The sequence below is a fragment of the Mesoplodon mirus genome (assembly GCF_964341445.2).
Source record: "Mesoplodon mirus genome assembly, chromosome: X".
NCBI lineage: Eukaryota > Metazoa > Chordata > Mammalia > Artiodactyla > Ziphiidae > Mesoplodon > Mesoplodon mirus.
Genome location: NC_138981.1, coordinates 71,509,071 through 71,526,834, shown reverse-complemented (window position 1 = coordinate 71,526,834; position 17,764 = coordinate 71,509,071). Strand labels below are relative to the sequence as shown.

The following is a 17,764-nucleotide window of genomic DNA, read 5'->3' as shown; positions in this document are numbered from 1 at the left end:
GAAGAAAAGGAAATAAAAGGATCGGAAAAGAAGAAATAAAGCTGTCTCTGTTTGCAGATGTCATGAAACTCTACACAGATAATCCTAAAGATGCTACCAGAAAACTACTAGAGCTAATCAATGAATTTGGTAAAGTAGCAGCATACAAAATTAATGCACAGAAATCTCTGGCATTCCTATACACTAGTAATGAAAAATCTGAAAGTGAAATTAAGAAAACACTCACATTTACCATTGCAACAAAAAGAATAAAATATCTAGGAATAAACTTACTTAAGGAGACAAAAGACCTGTATGCAGAAAATTATAAGACACTGATGAAAGAAATTAAAGATGATACAAATAGATGGAGAGATATACCATGTTCTTGGATTTTAAGAATCAACATTGTGAAAATGACTCTACTACCCAAAGCAATCTACAGATTCAATGCAATCCCTATCCAATTACCACTGGCATTTTTCACAGAATTAGAACAAAAAATTTCACAATTTGTATGGAAACATAAAAGACCCCGAATAGCCAAAGCAATCTTGAGAATGAAAAATGGAGCTGGAGGAATCAGGCTCTAAGCTACAGTAATCAAGACAGTATGGTAGGGCTTCCCTGGTGGCGCAGTGGTTGTGAGTCCGCCTGCCGAAGCAGGCGACATAGGCGCGTGTCCCGGTCCGGGAGGATCACACATGCCGTGGAGAAACTAGGCCCGTGAGCCATGGCCGCTGAGCCTGCGTGTCCAGAGTCTGTGCTCCACAATGGGGTAGGCCACAACAGTGAGAGGCCTGCGTACCACAAAAAAAAAAAAAAAAAGACTGTATGGTACTGGCACAAAAACAGAAAGATAGATCAATGGAACAGGATAGAAAGCCCAGAGATAAACCCACGCATATATGGTCACTTTACCTTTGATAAAGGGGGCAGGAATGTACAGTGGAGAAAGGACAGCCTCTTCAATAAGTGGTGCTAGGAAAACTGGACAGGGACATGTAGAAGTATGAGATTAGATCACTCCCTAACACCATACAGAAACAATAGCTCAAAATGGATTAAAGACCTAAATGTAAGGCCAGACACTATCGAACTCTTAGAGGAAAACATAAGCAGAACACTCAATGACATAAATCACAGCAAGATCCTTTTTGACCCACCTCCTAGAGAAATGGAAATAAAAACAAAAACAAACAAATGGGACCTAATGAAACTTCAAAGCTCTTGCACAGCAAAGGAAACCATAAACAAGATCAAAAGACAACCTCAGAATGGGAGAAAATATTTGCAAATGAAGCAACTGACAAAGGATTAATCTCCAAAATTTATAAGCAGGTCGTGCAGCTCAATAACAAAAAACAAACAACCGAATCCAAAAGTGGGCAGAAGACCTAAATAGACATTTCTCCAAAGAAGATATACACACTGCCAACAAACATATGAAAGAATGCTCAACATCATTAATCATTAGATAAATGCAAATCAAAACTATAATGAGATATAATCTCACACCAGTCAGAATGGCCATCATCAAAACCTCTAGAAACAATAAATGCTGGAGAGGGTGTGGAGAAGAGGGAACACTCTTGCACTTCTGGTGGGAACGTGAATTGGTTCAGCCACGATGGAGAACAGTATTGAGGTTCCTTAAAGAACTACAAAAAGAACTACCATATGACCTAGCAATCCCACTACTGGGCATACACCCTGAGAAAACCATAATTCAAAAAGAGTCATGTACCAAAATGTTCTTTGCAGCTCTATTTACAACAGCCCGGAGATGGAAACAACCTAAGTGTCCATCATCGGATGAATCGATAAAGAAGATGTGGCCCATATATACAATGGAATATTACTCAGCCATAAAAAGAAACGATATTGAGCTATTTGTAATGAGGTGGATGGACCTAGAGTCTGTCATACAGAGTGAAGTAAGTCAGAAAGAGAAAGACAAATACCATATGCTAACACATATATATGGAATTTAAGGAAAAAAATGTTATGAAGAACCTAGGGGTAAGACAGCAATAAAGACACAGACCTACTAGAGAATGGACTTGAGGATGTGGGGAGGGGGAAGTGTAAGCTGTGACAAAGTGAGAGAGTAGCATGGACATATATACACTACCAAACGTAAAATAGGTAGCTAGTGGGAAGCAGCCACATAGCACAGGGAGATCACCTCGGTGCTTTGTGACCACCTAGAGGGGTGGGATATGGAGGGTGGGAGGGAGGGAGACGCAAGAGGGAAGAGATATGGGAACATATGTATATGTATAACTGATTCACTTTGTTGTAAAGCAGAAACTAACACACCATTGTAAAGCAATTATACTCCAATAAAGATGTAAAAAAATAAAGAAATCATCCTACACAGACTAGTGTCCATCTTGTTTTCAACAGGAACATAAATTATCTGCAAATCAAGATTATATTAGCCCCCTGAAGCGATTAAAACTTTAAATCAAATGATTCTTTTTACCTGTTTCTATTTATTTTAATGCAAGAAATATTGTTACACACATTTTTTGATATGTACTATCTCAAGTACATCAGAAGAAAAATGAAAGCATGGAATAATTTACCCATAGTAATTGCCCATAGTCATGCTGTACTCTATTGATAAAACTAGAAAACACAGTCTAAGTATGTGTTCTCCATCTCTGAACTAGCTGCTATGAAACCATGGGATAAAAACAACAAAAGAGATTTTCAAAGCAAAGACAATAGAAATGATTATATTAGATAGGAAAGAATTAAATTATTGCTATTGATATATCTTGGTATTAGTAACTTTGTCTCAGACAGATACTTTCATGATGATCAGATGCAGAAGTTCATCCTGTTTATCATGGTTTAAAGCTGTACAACCAACACAGACCCTAACCACCACTGAGCTACTTCTCCTTGGGGACTGTCTCTTGAGAAAATTTCACCTCAAAGTTATAATGCTTACTGATCAGTTGGTTGGGAATAATGTAACTGTTGAGGAAGAAAGCTTTGGGGAAATTTTCCTTAGCTGTGTTTAGGAATCCACTTTTACCACTGGAGGTCGCTGCTACCTAAATTTCGAAACACTAAGGAGTAGGAATAGAAATTGAATTTGCCCTACATGATTCTAAGTTTAATGCAGAATGTAATTTGAGCTGGAGGTAATTTTTATAGAATAGATTACATTTTAAGGAGAACATTAGAGAGGAAATGTTTACATTGAAGTTGAAATGCATTTGAAAGCGCCCTTCTTCAATCTATTCATTCAGCATATTAACAGAGTAAAAAGCCCTTTTAGTCTTAAATTGGGTGATAGTAACAATAGCAATTTAAAGAACAATTAACCTCACTGAAAACAACTTTGAGAACACTATGGAAAATTAGGTGTCAATAGACTTCAGTCTGAATCATCCAGCTGTTGGCATACAGCCTCATGTGCATGACTCAGACCCTAATTAGTTAAGCTATTTCCTGCTGAGACCAAACTATTAATAGTGTGTAGTACAACTAGTCAAACTATTAAAAGTGTTATTATTAGAATTATAAAAGTCTATTAGAATTGTTTTACAGGCACAGATTTTTAAAAAATAACACCATGTATTCATCAGATGTTTGAAATATCGGAAATGACCAGCGTTCACAGATTTGATATTTCATAAGACCATTAGAATTTTCTTTTTAAAAAGAATGGATTAGAAACAAAAAAAAGCACAATGGTTCACAATTGGATAGGTTAGATTTGAGGAAAAGTTGTGTGGTTATTAGGTCAGAATGATGAAAACAATGGTACCACCATTATGAAACTGACACTGGAGATGATGTTAGCACACATCTATGTTGATGCGATGATTATGAAACAGCAGTATTGTGCTAGCTTACTCCACCCCTCTGCTGCTGGATAATGCTGATTGAAGGCTAAGTATTAAAATAAGGTGAATTCTATTTTGCCCAATAGCTGACTATAGTCAAAACGGTCTTATGAACTAAACCTAGCAAGTGAATATTTTACTCAGCCAAATAACTAACAATGCAGAAGTAATCTCAGAACTTCATATAAAAGGTCAAGCAATGTTTTGTACATGCCACGTGACATAAATGCTTGCTGAACTACTTTAATCTATGCAGTAGTGGTAGAGTAGATTAAATATGGCCACAAATTATTTGCTGCTACTCATATTGAGAGATGGTATCTAATTCCCCTCCCATAAAAACTGGGCTGGCCTTAATGACTTGATTTAACAACAGAATGCTGTAGAAGTAACCTTCCTGGACACCTGAAGACAGGTAAGAAGCTTGGCAAATTCTCACTAAGGCCTCTTGCAACATTTTCTCTAGGAACCCTGAACTGTCCATGTAAGTTAACTGACTACCTGAGGCCAGGTGTAGATGCTTCAGTCAACATTCCCAGTTGAGCCCAGCCTTCTAGCCATCTGTGACAAGGTGCCAGTGAAGAGAATGAAGCTGTCTTGGACCCTCTAAATCAGCCCATTCTCCTGATGACTACCACTGGGTGGCCTCTGTCAACACCACATACAAGAGAAGAATCAGCTGTCTGAAGTCTGATTATATTTCTGACTCACAAAATCATGAGATAGAACAGTTGTTGTTTTAAACCACTAAGTTTTGGGGTAATTTGTTACACATCAATGAATAACTGGAACAATTGTTATGTAATAAAATGAGAACCCTCTGATATGAAACCATTATCAGAATTCACTTACCTTGCACCAGCCAATATAACGACCAGTTGTAGTGCGAATGGACGCAAAGCCCATTTGTAAATGACCAGGCTGCTCATCAACATATTTAGACTGGAGAGGTGGTGCAGTATATATGGGGAGCTAGAAGGAAACAAATTCATGTCAAAAATATAAAATAGCTGAATGTCCTTTTCCGGCAGTATGGCAGAATAAGAATCCTCATCAACATTCCTACTGAAAACAACTAAAAATGCTGATAAAGTATATTTTAAATCAGCTTTTACCTTGATGTCATTTGCTGTAAAACAGATGGTTCATGGAGTATGGGATCAGGAAACAAAACCCAGAATGAGCTTGAGGTGGGCAATCTTACTGGAGAGCCTATAAAATTGGCATCTCAAGGTGCTGCATGCTCAATTTAAGGTTGAACTAGAAATAAACAGTTCACTCCAAGGAACTGTTAGGAAAACTGATTGTCTCAAAGATTGGGCACTGAGTAGAGAGGAAAGAAATATTTCCTAAGAATTGGCAATCACAAGTGAGAACTCATAATGTGCAGCATAAAACTATCTTGATAATCTAAGAAATCTCAAATTAAGTATACATTTAAGGTGCTCCCAGGCTGGTATCCCCCACAGATGCTTGGCAGAAGCAAATGAACAGCTCCTCTCTGGAGGAAGCTACCCAGACTTCAAAGATTTACAACAGATAAAGGCCCAAGAAATATGAGACCACAATTTCAAAAAATTAAAAAACACAAAGAAGCAAAATCAGAAAACACAAGGAAGCATCTGGACAAGAGCTAGCAGAAACAACAAAGAGCAGAATCAGAGCCACAAAAAATGTATATACTAGATCATACGGTATCAAATACATATATTTTTATTTTTAGATAAATAAAGGGAAATTTGAGTTAAGAGCAAGAGACTACAAAAATTACCAAAGCTAATGAAAATAAAGAGAAAGAGAATTTCTAGAACTGGAAATTAAAACAAATAAAGAACTCAATTAATAAGTTTTAATAGATTGGATACAATTTACAGTTGCTGAGAGATTTTGTGAATTAGTAGACCTAAAGAATTTTTTATGTAAAGAAATGAAAAAATATGAAAGAGATACATATGATAGAGTGAGAAATATTAATATATGTCTAATCAGAGTTCCAGAGGAAAGGAGAAAGATGGGGCAGAAGTAATATTTGAAGAGAATAGTCAAGATTTTTCCAGAACTTATGAACACTTGACAGGTTCAGAAATCTAACATATCCCAAACAGGATAAATAAAAAGTAATCCACAATTAGACAAGTCATAGTAAAACCCTATAACACCAAGGACAAAGAGGTGACATTAAAAAAAAAAAAAAGCCAGAGAAGAGACAGATTACCTTCAAAGGAATAAAAATTAGATAAACTTTGACTTCTCAAAAACAACACTGGAAGGCACAATATAATATCTTTAATGCACTAAAAAGAGTAACTCAATTGAGAATTATATACTCAATAGAATATTTTTTTTTCAAAAATGAGGGGAGAAGGACACAGACAGACAAAACCCAAGATAGTGTGTAACCAAATGACCCTCAGTGGGAAATTTTAAAAAATGTACTTAGGGCAGAAGAAAAATATTCCCATTGAGAAGGTCTGTGATGGAAGAAGGAATGATTAGCAAAGAAAGTGGTAAATACGTGGGTAAAACTAAAACAATGAATATATAAAATAATAATTTTTATGCATGTGTTTAAAAAATAGAACTACATCCCTGAGTGTCAATATAGTATAAGTTAGGAAGGGATGTCAGAAATTAAAATGTTTTCGGTCCTTAATATGGTTTGGACAGAGGGTAAATATACTGATGAGACTTGAAATGAATGCAGGTTAAAATTTCTAGGGTGACCAATAAAAGAAAATAAAAAGAAGGCAGAATTAATAAACTGTTATAGAAAAAAAGAGCAAAAATAAAGCAAAGAAAGGAAATAACAGAAGAGGTAAGAAAAACAAAAAACAAAAAAACTTGGTAGAAATGATTCCAAAGATATTAAAAATTATAATAGATGGAAATGGATAAAATGATCTAGTTGAAAGCCAAAGATGATGAGATTGCATTTACAAAATACAGCCACCATTTTGTTTATGAGACATTGTTAAAACAACTATTTAGAAAGGTTAGGGGGAAAAAAGGAATAAAAAATACATATTGGGCAAATAGCCACCAAAAGAAAGCTACTATAAGCTATATTAATATTAGACAAAACAGACTTTGAGACAAAAATCATTACTAGAGATCAAGTGCCTATATTAAGACAAAAAGTTTAAATAATAAGAGAGTACATTCTTAAACTTGTATGCATCTATTAATATATTCTCAAAATACATGAAACAAGGGGAAATAGACAAATTCACCATCATAGAGGAAGTTTAACTTATTCTCCATTATGGTTGATCAAAAAGCAGATTAAAAATAAAAACTAATAGTAACGAGCAGAAGTGGGCAAACTATAGCCCATGGACTAGTCACCAGTTTATGTAAATCAAGTTTTATTGGGTCACCAGCTATACTCATTCATTAACATATTGTCTATGGCTGCTTTTGTGCTACAACAGCAGTTGAGACGATGTGACAGAGTTGCATGTTTAAAATATTTACTATAGGGCTTTTAAAGAAAAACTCTATTGACTCCTGGTACAGAAAAATATAATCAACAATCTCACGGACATATATAGCACAGTGCATTGAACAACTGCAAAATACATAATATTTTCAAGCACAAATGGAAATGTATAAAAAACTGACGGCACCCTGGACCATTTCAGGAACTGAAAGACTTAGGAAATCTCAAAGGACTAATATACAGAATATGTTCTCTTAACACAAAACTCCCACAGCTAAGTCATACTTACTAGTAAGAGAATGAATGTTTTCTCCTTTACATCAGAAACATACAAAATGCCACTCTCACCACTTCTATTCAACATTTTACTGGAGGTTCTAGTCAGTGCATTCAGAAAAGAAAAAGAAATAGAAGACACTAAATTGGAAAGGAATAAATAAAACTATCTCTATTCACAGATGACATGATCTTGTATATAGAAAATCCTAAGGAACCCCCATAACCCCTACTACAACAAATAAACAAATTCTGTAAGGTTGCAGGGTAAAAGATCAATATACAAAAATCAATTGTATTTTTATACACTAGCAATAAGTGATCTAAAAATGAAATTAAGAAAGCAATTCCATCTAAAATAGCATCAAAAAATAAAATACTTAGGAATAAATTCAACAAAGAAGTGTAAGACTTGTACACTGAAAACTACAAAAATGTTGAAAGAAAGAGAGAAGATGTAAATAAATGGAAAGACATCACAGACATCCCATGTTCTTGGATTAGAAGGCTAAATATTACTAGAATGGCAATATTTCCCAAATTGATCCACGGATTTGAAGGAAGCACTATGAAAATCCTGCTTGCCTTCCCTCCCCCATAAAATGAAAATTTGATGCTAAAATTCATACAGATGTGAAAGGGAAACAGAATAGCCAAAACAATCTTGAAAAAGAAGAACAAAATTGGAGGACACATACTCCTCAATTTCAAAACTTGTTACAAAATAATAGTATGGTATTGTTATAAGGATAGATATATAGATAAATGGAATAGAATTTTGAGTCTAGAAATGAACCCATGCATTTATGGTCAACTGATTTTCAACAAGGTAACGAAGAAAATTCAATGGAGAAAGAATAGTATTTTCAACAAACAGTACATGGACAACTGGATATTCACATACCAAAGAAAGAAGTTGGACCCCTACCTCATGCCACATACAAAATATTAACTCAAAATGGATCTCAGAACTAAATATAAGAGCTAAAATTATACAACTCTTAGAAGAAAACATAAAGGTAAATCTTCATGACTTTGGGTTAAGCAATGATTTCTTATATACAACATCAGAAGCACTAGCAACAAAAGCAAAAAATAAATAAATAAATTGGACTTAATCAAAATTAAAAACTTGTGCTGCAAATGATACCATCAATATAGTAAAAGGACAACCCATGGACAATACTTACAAATCATGTATCTCATAAAGAACTTGTATCTGGAATATATAAAGAACACTTGCAATTCAACAATAAAAAGATGAATTACCCAATTTAAAAAAATGACAAAGAATTTGAATAGACATTTCTCCAAAGATGTACAAATTACCAGTAAGCACATGAAAAAATGTTTGATATCATTACTTATTAGGGAAATGCAAATCAAAACTCCAATGAAGTATCATTTCACACCCACTAGGATTGCTATAACCAAAAAAGAGAGACAATAAGGGTTGGTAAAGATGTGGAGAAACTGGAACCTTCATACACTGCTGGTGAGACTGTAAATGGTGTAGTTGCTTTGGAAAACAGCTTGGCAGTTCCTCAAAAGGTTAAAGATACAGTTGCCATATGGACCAGAAGTTCCACTCCAAGGTCTATACCCAAGAGAAATGAAAACATATGTTGACACAAAACTTACACAACAAAGTTCATAGAAGTATCAGCCATAATAGCCCCAAAGTGGAAATAATGTCCATCAATTGATACACGGATAAACACCTGCTGTATTTACAGAATGAACTATTATTAAGCAATAAAAGGAAATGTCATACAAATACATTCTATAACATGGATGAAACTTGAAAACATTTTGGTAATTGAAAGAAGTCAGTCACAAAAGGCCACGTATTATATGATTCTATTTATATGCAATGTCTAGCATAGGCATATCCACAGAGAACGTAAGCAGATTAGTGGTTACCAGGGCCTTAGGAGAGACTGAAATCGAAGTGATGATAATGGGTATTGGCTTTCTTTCTTTCTTTCTTTTTTCTCTTGGAGGGGCTTTCTTTTTGTGGTGATGAATTTTTTTTCTAAAATTAGCAGTAATGGGCTTTCCAAGATGGCAGAAGAGTAAGAGGACGTGAAGTTCATCTCTACCCACAAACACATCAAGAATACATCTACAGATGGAACAATTTTCACAGAGCACCTGCTGAACACTAGCAGAGGACCTCGGACATATAAAAGGAGAAGATCCCACGTAACCAGCTAGGACGAAAGAAAGAAGAAAGGAAAAGGAAGAGGAGAGGAAGCAGGTTGTGACCTGCACCCCTGGCGGGGAGCTGAATATGAGAAGACGTTCTCGTGTCTGTGGAAGCCCCCTCATGAGCGAGGAGATCAGCTGGGACAGAAGGGGAGCTTCAGGAGCTTGGAGGGGAGCCCAGCAACTGGTTGTGGCAGACAAGACAGTGAGACCTACACAGAGGGTCTGTGCCAGAGCACTGCACACCCCAGCCTGAGACAGATGTCTGCTGGTGCACACAGGGGCTGCGTGCTGGAACATGGGATTTGGAGAGCAGACCACGGGAGGGGGCTCCTGCTGCCTGTGAGGAGACAGCCTTAGGGGACAGGAGTGAGGAGCTCTGCAATCAGGAATGCTCATGGAGGAAGCCAGGACCACCACAGAAGCAATGTGCCTGTGTTGAGTGATGTGCCGTGGGTGGGGCCCCCATTGCAGCCTTTCTCCTCAAGTTCCAGCCCATGCCTCTATGAGCACTTGGGAGGGCTCCCACCGGAGCTGGCACATGTGCCCCTGCAATCGTCTCCCCTGCCCCCCCCCACCTCACTGCCTGGGCAACCTGCTTGCCCCAGTCACTGCCTGATGGGCTCACGCGTTCCAATTGCTACCCCAGAGCCCTGCCACCAGGGTGGCTTGCTCACCCCAATTGATGCCTTGGCTCCTTCCTGCCTGATGGGCTCGTGTACTCTAGCAACCTCTGGAGCAGACACCAGTGGGAGGAACACATGCAGAGGTGGGGCTGAAACCATAGCTGAGCCCCAGGGGTCATGGGACTAAGGAAGAAGAGCTGAAATCTCTCCTTGCACTGTGTCAACCACGGAGTTACACCTCCACCGACGGCCTCTTAAATTCAGTGCCTGCAAAACATCCAAAAGGACAACAAGTGCTCCTGTAGCTGGGACAGGTCTGGCTTTAGCAGCTGTGGGCTATGTGGGCACGTACACGTGGGGATTGGGCCAGGTCAGAGTCTGAGCTGCCTCCATAGCTCCCACAGCAGGTCCAGGTGCACGACTACTGCAGTCCTGGGACCTGACCTCAGTGGATCTGTGCGAGTGACCAGGTGAAAACAATGCTTGAGAGTCACTACGGCCAAGTGTTCGCATACCCACAGTTAAGGTGGGACCAACAGCAGTGCCAACAACAGTGTACTTTGTGAGCCCACACAATGGACGAAAGGGGACACAACAGAGCACATTCACAGGTGAACAGCTCCAGAGAAGGAATACACAGTGGCTTCTCTCCCAGTGGGAGTGCTCCAATCCCACCCAGTTTGCACTGCAGATGAGAAACACAGCTAAGATCTGGAGACATCTACTCCAACAATTAGGGAGCAGACCCTGCCCCTGACAGGGCAGTGACAACCACAGAACAAAGGGGAGGCCTTCTCAATATCCAGGGCAGGCTCCGGTCACCACACCACCAGTCAAATCACCTATCAAGGGGATAAAAGCACAAGCCTCAGGACCAAGCTCACCCACTAGGGGGCAGACAATAGAAGCAACAGGAATTACAATCCTGCAGCCTGCAGAAAGGAGACCACAACACAGTAAGTTTGACAAAATGAGATGACAAATATGCTGCAGATAAAGGAGCAAGATAAAAACCTACAAGAACAACTAAATGGAGAGGTGATAGGCAATCTATCTAAAAAGGAATTCAGAGTAATGATACTAAAGATGATCCAAGATCTCAGAAAAAGAATGAAGGCACAGATTAAGAAGATACAAAAAAAGTTTAAGAAAGACATAGAAGAACTAAAGAACAAACAAACATAAATGAAAAATACAATTACTGAAATGAAAAATACAGTAGAAGGAATCAATAGCAGAATAACTGAGGCAAAAGAAGGGAAAGGGCGCTGGAAGGCACAATGGTGGAAATCACTGCCACAGAACAGAATAAAGAAAAAAGAACAAAAGGAAATGAGGACAGTCTTAGAGACCTCTGGGACAACATTAAATGCACCAACGTTCGAATTATAGGGGCCCCAGAAGAAGAAAAAGGGCCAGAGAAAATATTTGAAGAGATTATAGTCAAAAACTTCCCTAACATGGGAAAGGAAATAGTCATCCAAGTCCAGGAAGTGCAGAGTCCCATACCGGATAAACCCGAGGAGGACCATAACGAGGCACATATTACTCAAAATAACAAAAATTAAATACAAAGAAAAATATTAAAAGCAGCAAGGAAAAAGCAAAAAATAACACACAAGGGAATCCCCACAAGGTTATCAGCTGATGTTTCAGCAGAAACTCTGTAGGCCAGAAGAGAGGGGCAGGATATATTTCAAGTGATGAAAGGGAAAAACCTACAACCAAGAATATTCTACCCAGCAAGGCTCTTGGTCAGTTTTGAAGGAGAAATCAAAAGCTTTACAGACAAGCAAAAGCTAAGAGGGTTCAGCACCACCAAACCAGCTATACAACAAATGCAAAAGGAACTTCTCTAGGCAGAGGGAAAAAAAAAGAGGCCACAACTAGAAACAGGGATTACAAATGGGAAAGCTCACTGGTAAAGGCAAACATACAGTAAAAGGAGGAAATCATCCTTACACAAATATGATATCAAAATGAGCAACTGTGAGAAGAGAATACGAATGCAGGAAATGGGAATTGTATTTGAAATTAAGAGACCACCAACTTAAAACAACCTTCTCTATATAGGTTGTGTTATCAAAACCTCATGGGAAATGTAAACCAAAAAACTACAATAGATATACACACAAAAAAGATAAGTAACCCAAACACAACACTAAAGATGGTCATCAAACCACAAGAGAAGAGAACAAAAGAGAAAGGGAAGAAAAAAGACCAAAAAAACCCAAACCCAAAACAATTAAAAAAATGGCAGTAGGAACATACATATCCATAATTACCTTAAATGTAAATGGATTAAAACCTTCAACCCAAAGACACAGACTGGATGAATGGATACATAAAAAATCCCTGTATATAGGCTGTCTACAAGACACCCACTTCAAACCTAGGGACACATACAGACTGAAAGTGAGTGGATGGAAAAAGATATTCCATGCAAATGGAAATCAAAAGAAAGCTAGGGTAGCAATACTCGTATCAGACAATACAGACTTTAAAACAAAGACTATTACAAGGGACAAGGAAGGACACTACATAATGATCAAGGGATCAATCCAAGAAGAAGATATAACAATTGTAAATATATATGCACTCAACATAGGAGCACCTCAATATATAGGGCAAAGGATAACAACCATAAAAGGGGAAATCGACAGTAAAACAATAATAGTGGGGGACTTTAGCACCCCACTTACATGAATGGACAGATCATCCAGACAGAAAATAAATAAGGAAACACAAGCCTTAAATGACACATTAGACCAGATAGACTTAACTGATATTTATAAGACATTCCATTCAAAAGCAGCAGAATACACTTTCTTCCCAAGTGCACAGGAACGTTCTCCAGGATAGATCACATCATGGGTCACAAATTGAGCCTTGGTAAATTTAAGAAAACTGAAATCATATCAAGCATCTTTTCTGACCACAACACTATGAGATTAGAAATCAATTACAGGAAAAACTGTAAAAAATGCAAACACGTGGAGGCTAAAGAATATGTTACTAAATAACCAATGGATGACTGAAGAAAGCAAAGAGGAAATAAAAAAATACCTAGAAAAAAAATGACAATGAAAACATGAGGACCCAAAACCTATGGGATGCAGCAAAAGCAGTTCTAAGAGGGAAGTTTATAGCAATACAATCTTATCTCAAGAAACAAGATAAACAAAAATCTCAAATAAACAATCTGTCCTTACACCTAAAGCAACTAAAGGAAGGAGAAGTAACAAAACCTGAAGTTAGTAGAAGGAAAGAAATAATAAAGATCAGAGGAGAAATAAATGAAATAGAGATGAAAAAAACAAAGATCAATGAAACTAAAGGCTTGTTCTTTGAGGAGATACACAAAATTGATAAAGCTTTAGCCAGACTAATCAAGAAAAAAAGAGAGAGGACTCAAATCAAAAAAATTAGAAATGAAAAGAAGAAGTTACAAGTGACAGCACGGAAACACAAAGGACCATGAGACTACTACAAGCAACTATATGCCAATAAAATGGACAACTTAGAAGAAATGGACAAATTCTTAGAAAGGTACAATCTTCCAAGACTGAACAAGGAAGAAATTGAAAATATGAAAAGACCAATCCCAAGTACTGAAATTGAAACTGTGATTAAGTATCTTCCAACAAACAAATGTCCAGGACCTGATGGCTTCACAGGTGAATTCTATCAAACATCTAGAGAAGACTTAACACCCACTCCTCTGAAACTCTTCCAAAAAATTGGAGGAAGGAACATACCCAAGCTCATTCTACAAGGCCACCACCACCCTGATACCAAAACCAACAACGGTAACACAAAAAAAGAAAATAACAGGCCAATATCACTGATGAACATAGATGCAAAAATCCTCAAGAAAATACTACCAAACCAAAACCAACCACACATTAAAAAGATTATACACCATGATCAAGTGGGATTTATCCCAGGGATGCAAGGATTCTTCAACACACGCAAATCAATCAATGTGATGCACCCTATTAACAAATTGAAGAAGAAAATACATATGATCAACTCAATAGACGCAGAAAAAGCTTTTGACAAAATTTAACACCCATTTATGATAAAAACTCTCCAGAAAGTGGGCATAGAGGGAACCTACCTCAATATAAGAAAGGTCATACATGACAAACCCACAGCAAACATCATTCTCAATGGTGAAAAACTGAAAGCATTTCCTCTAAGATCAGGAACAAGAGAGGATGTGCACTCTCGCTTTCATTCAACATAGTTTTGGAAATCCTAGCCATGGCAATCAGAGAAGAAAAAGAAATAAAAAGAATCTGAATTGGAAAAGAAGAAGTAAAACTACTTCTGGAGATGATAGGATTTTGTACATAGAAAACCCTAAATATGCTACCAGAAAACTACTAGAGTTCATCAGTGAATGTGGTAAAGTTGCAGGATACAAAATTAATATACAGAAATCTCTTGCATTCTTACACACTAACAATGAAAGTTCAGAAAGAGAAATTAAGGAAACAATCACATTTACCATTGCATCAGAAAAAATAAAATACCTAGGAATATGGGCTTCCCTGGTGGTACAGTGGTTGAGAGTCCGACTGCCGATGCAGGTGACATGGGTTCATGCCCTGGTCCAGGAGGATCCCACGTGCCATGGAGCGGGTGGGCCCATGAGCCATGGCCGCTGGGCCTGCGCATCCGGAGCCTGTGCTCCGCAATGGGAGAGGCCACAACAGTGCGAGGCCCGCATACCACACACACAAAAAAAATCTAGGAATAAACCTACCTAAGGAGGCAAAAGACCTGTACTTAGAAAACTATAAGATACTGGTGAAAGAAATAAAAGATAACACAAACTGATGGAGAGGTAGACCATGTTCCTGGAATGGAAGAATCAATATTGGGAAATGACTATACTACCCAAAGCAATGTACAGATTCAATGCAATCCCGATCAAATTACCAAGGGCATTTTTCATGGAACTAGAGCAAAAAAATTTACAATTTGTATGGAAACGAAAAAGACCCTGAATAGCCAAAGCAATACTGAGGAAAACAGACATAGCTGGAGGAATCAGGCTCCCTGACTTCAGACTATACTACAAAGCTACAGTAATCAAGGCAGTATGGTACTGGCATAAAAACAGAAGTATAGATCAGTGGAACAGGATAGAAAGCTGCGAGATAAACCCATGCACCTATCATCACCTAATCTATGACAAAGGAGGCAAGAATACACAATGGAGGAAAGACAGCCTCTTCAATAAGTGGTGCTGGGAAGACTGGACAGCTACATGTAAACAAATGAAATTAGAATGCTCCCTAATACCATACACAAAAATAAACTCAAAATGTATTAAAGACCTAAATGTAAGGCCAGATACTATAAAACTCCTAGAGAAAAATATAGGCAGAACACTCTGACATAAATCGCAGCAGTATCATTTTGGTTCCACCTCCTAGAGTAATGAAAATAAAAACAAAAGTGAACAAATGGGACCTAATTAAACTTAAAACCTTTTGCATAGCAAAGGAAAGCATAAACAAAACAAAAAGGCAACCCTCAGAATGGGAGAAAATATTTGCAAATGAAGCAACCAACAAGGGATTAATCTCCAAAATATACAAACAGTTCATGGAGCTCAATATCAAAAAGACAAACACCCTATCAAAAATGGGTGGAAGATATAAATTGATATCTTTCCAAAGAAGAGATACATATGGCTAAAATGCACATGAAAAAATGTTCAACATCACTAATTATTAGAGAAATGGAAATGAAAACTACAATGAGGTATCACCTCACAGTGGTTAGAATGGCCATCATCATAAAACCTACAAACAATAAATGCTGGAGAGGGTGTGGAGTTAAGGGGACCATCCTACACTATTGGTGGGAATGTAAATTGGTATAGACACTCTGGGGAACAGTAGGGAGGCTCTTTAAAAAACTAAAATAGAGCTACCATATGATCCAGTGACCTCACTCCTGGGCGTATATCTGAAGAAAAACATAATTTGAAACGATACCTGCACCCCAATGTTCATTGCAGCACTATTTACAATAGCCAGGACATGGAAGCAACCTAAATGTCAATCAACAGAGGAATGGATAAAGAAGATGTGGTACATATATACAGTGGAATATTAGTCAGCCATTAAAAAGAACGAAATTTGCAACCACATTTGCAACAACATGGATGGACCTGGAGATTTCATACTGAGAGAAGTAAGGCAGACAAAGAAAGACAAGTATCATATGATATCACTTATATGTGGAATCTAAAAACAGGTATAAATGAACTTATCTACAAAACAGAAATAGAGTTACAGATGTAGAAAACAATTTTATGGTTACCAGTGGGCAAGGGGTGGGGGAGGGATAAATTGGGAGATTGGGATTGACATATACACGCTACTGTATGTAAAGTAGGTAACCAATAAGGACCTACTGCACAGCACAGAGAACTCTACTCAATAGTCTGTAATGGCCTATATGGGAAAGGAATCTAAAAAAGAGTGGATATATATATATGTATAATTGATTCACTTTGCTGTACACTTGAAATTAACACAACATGGTAAATCAATCATACTCCAATAAAATTAAAAAAAAATAAAATTAGCAGTAATGATTGCACAACTCTAAATATACTAAAACCCAACTAATTGTAAGAAAAGAAAAACAACTAAAACATGAATAAATGCTTGTGACTTTTTGTTAGGCAAAAATGTCTTAGACATGACAGCAAAATAATAATCCATAAATTCAAAAATGGATAAATTTGAATTTATAAAATTAAAATTTTCTGTTCCTCAAAAGACACTTTTAAAAGGAGGTAATGTGTGCAGAACAATGATTCCCCACCCAAAGACATTTATGTCTTAATCTACGGAAGCCATGAATATGTTATGTTACAATGGCAAAGTGGAGTTAAGGTTTCATATGTAATTAACATTAATCAGGTGACCTTAAGATAGGAAGATTTTCTTGGATTATCTGGGTGGGTTCAAAGTAATCATAAGACATTAAAAGTAGAAGAGGGAGGTGGAATGGTAATGCCAGGAGAAGATGTGACTACAGAAGCATAGTCAGAGTGATGTGACACGAGAATGACTTACACTACTTTTCCTGGCTTTGAAAATGGAGGAATTGGACCACAAACCAAGGAAAGTGGGCCAGTCTCTACAAGATGATAAAATGAAGGAAATGGATTTTCTCAACAGCCTTCAGAAAGAAATGCAACCCTGCCAACATCTTGACTTTAGCCCAGTGTACATATGTTAGAATTCTAACTTAACAGAAACTATAATAAAATTTTGCTGTTTAAAATCACTAATTTCATGGTAGTTTGTTACAGAAGCAATGAAAAAGTAAGAAGGAAG

General features: G+C 37.3%; 1 protein-coding gene across 2 annotated transcripts in view; it reads right to left on the bottom strand.

Moving 5' to 3' along the window:
* The window catches only part of APOOL (apolipoprotein O like), a 93,235-nt gene that overhangs the window by 46,250 nt on the left and 29,221 nt on the right, over window positions 1-17,764 (bottom strand). Inside the window, exon 3 of one of the 2 annotated variants that reach the window (XM_082609563.1) lies at window positions 4,698-4,817. The exons of the other annotated variant lie outside the window; for it this stretch is intronic. Within the exon in view, the coding sequence (XP_082465689.1) occupies window positions 4,698-4,817 (120 nt within the window). The remainder of the gene's footprint in view (window positions 1-4,697; window positions 4,818-17,764) is intronic. 2 annotated transcript variants of the gene reach the window in all.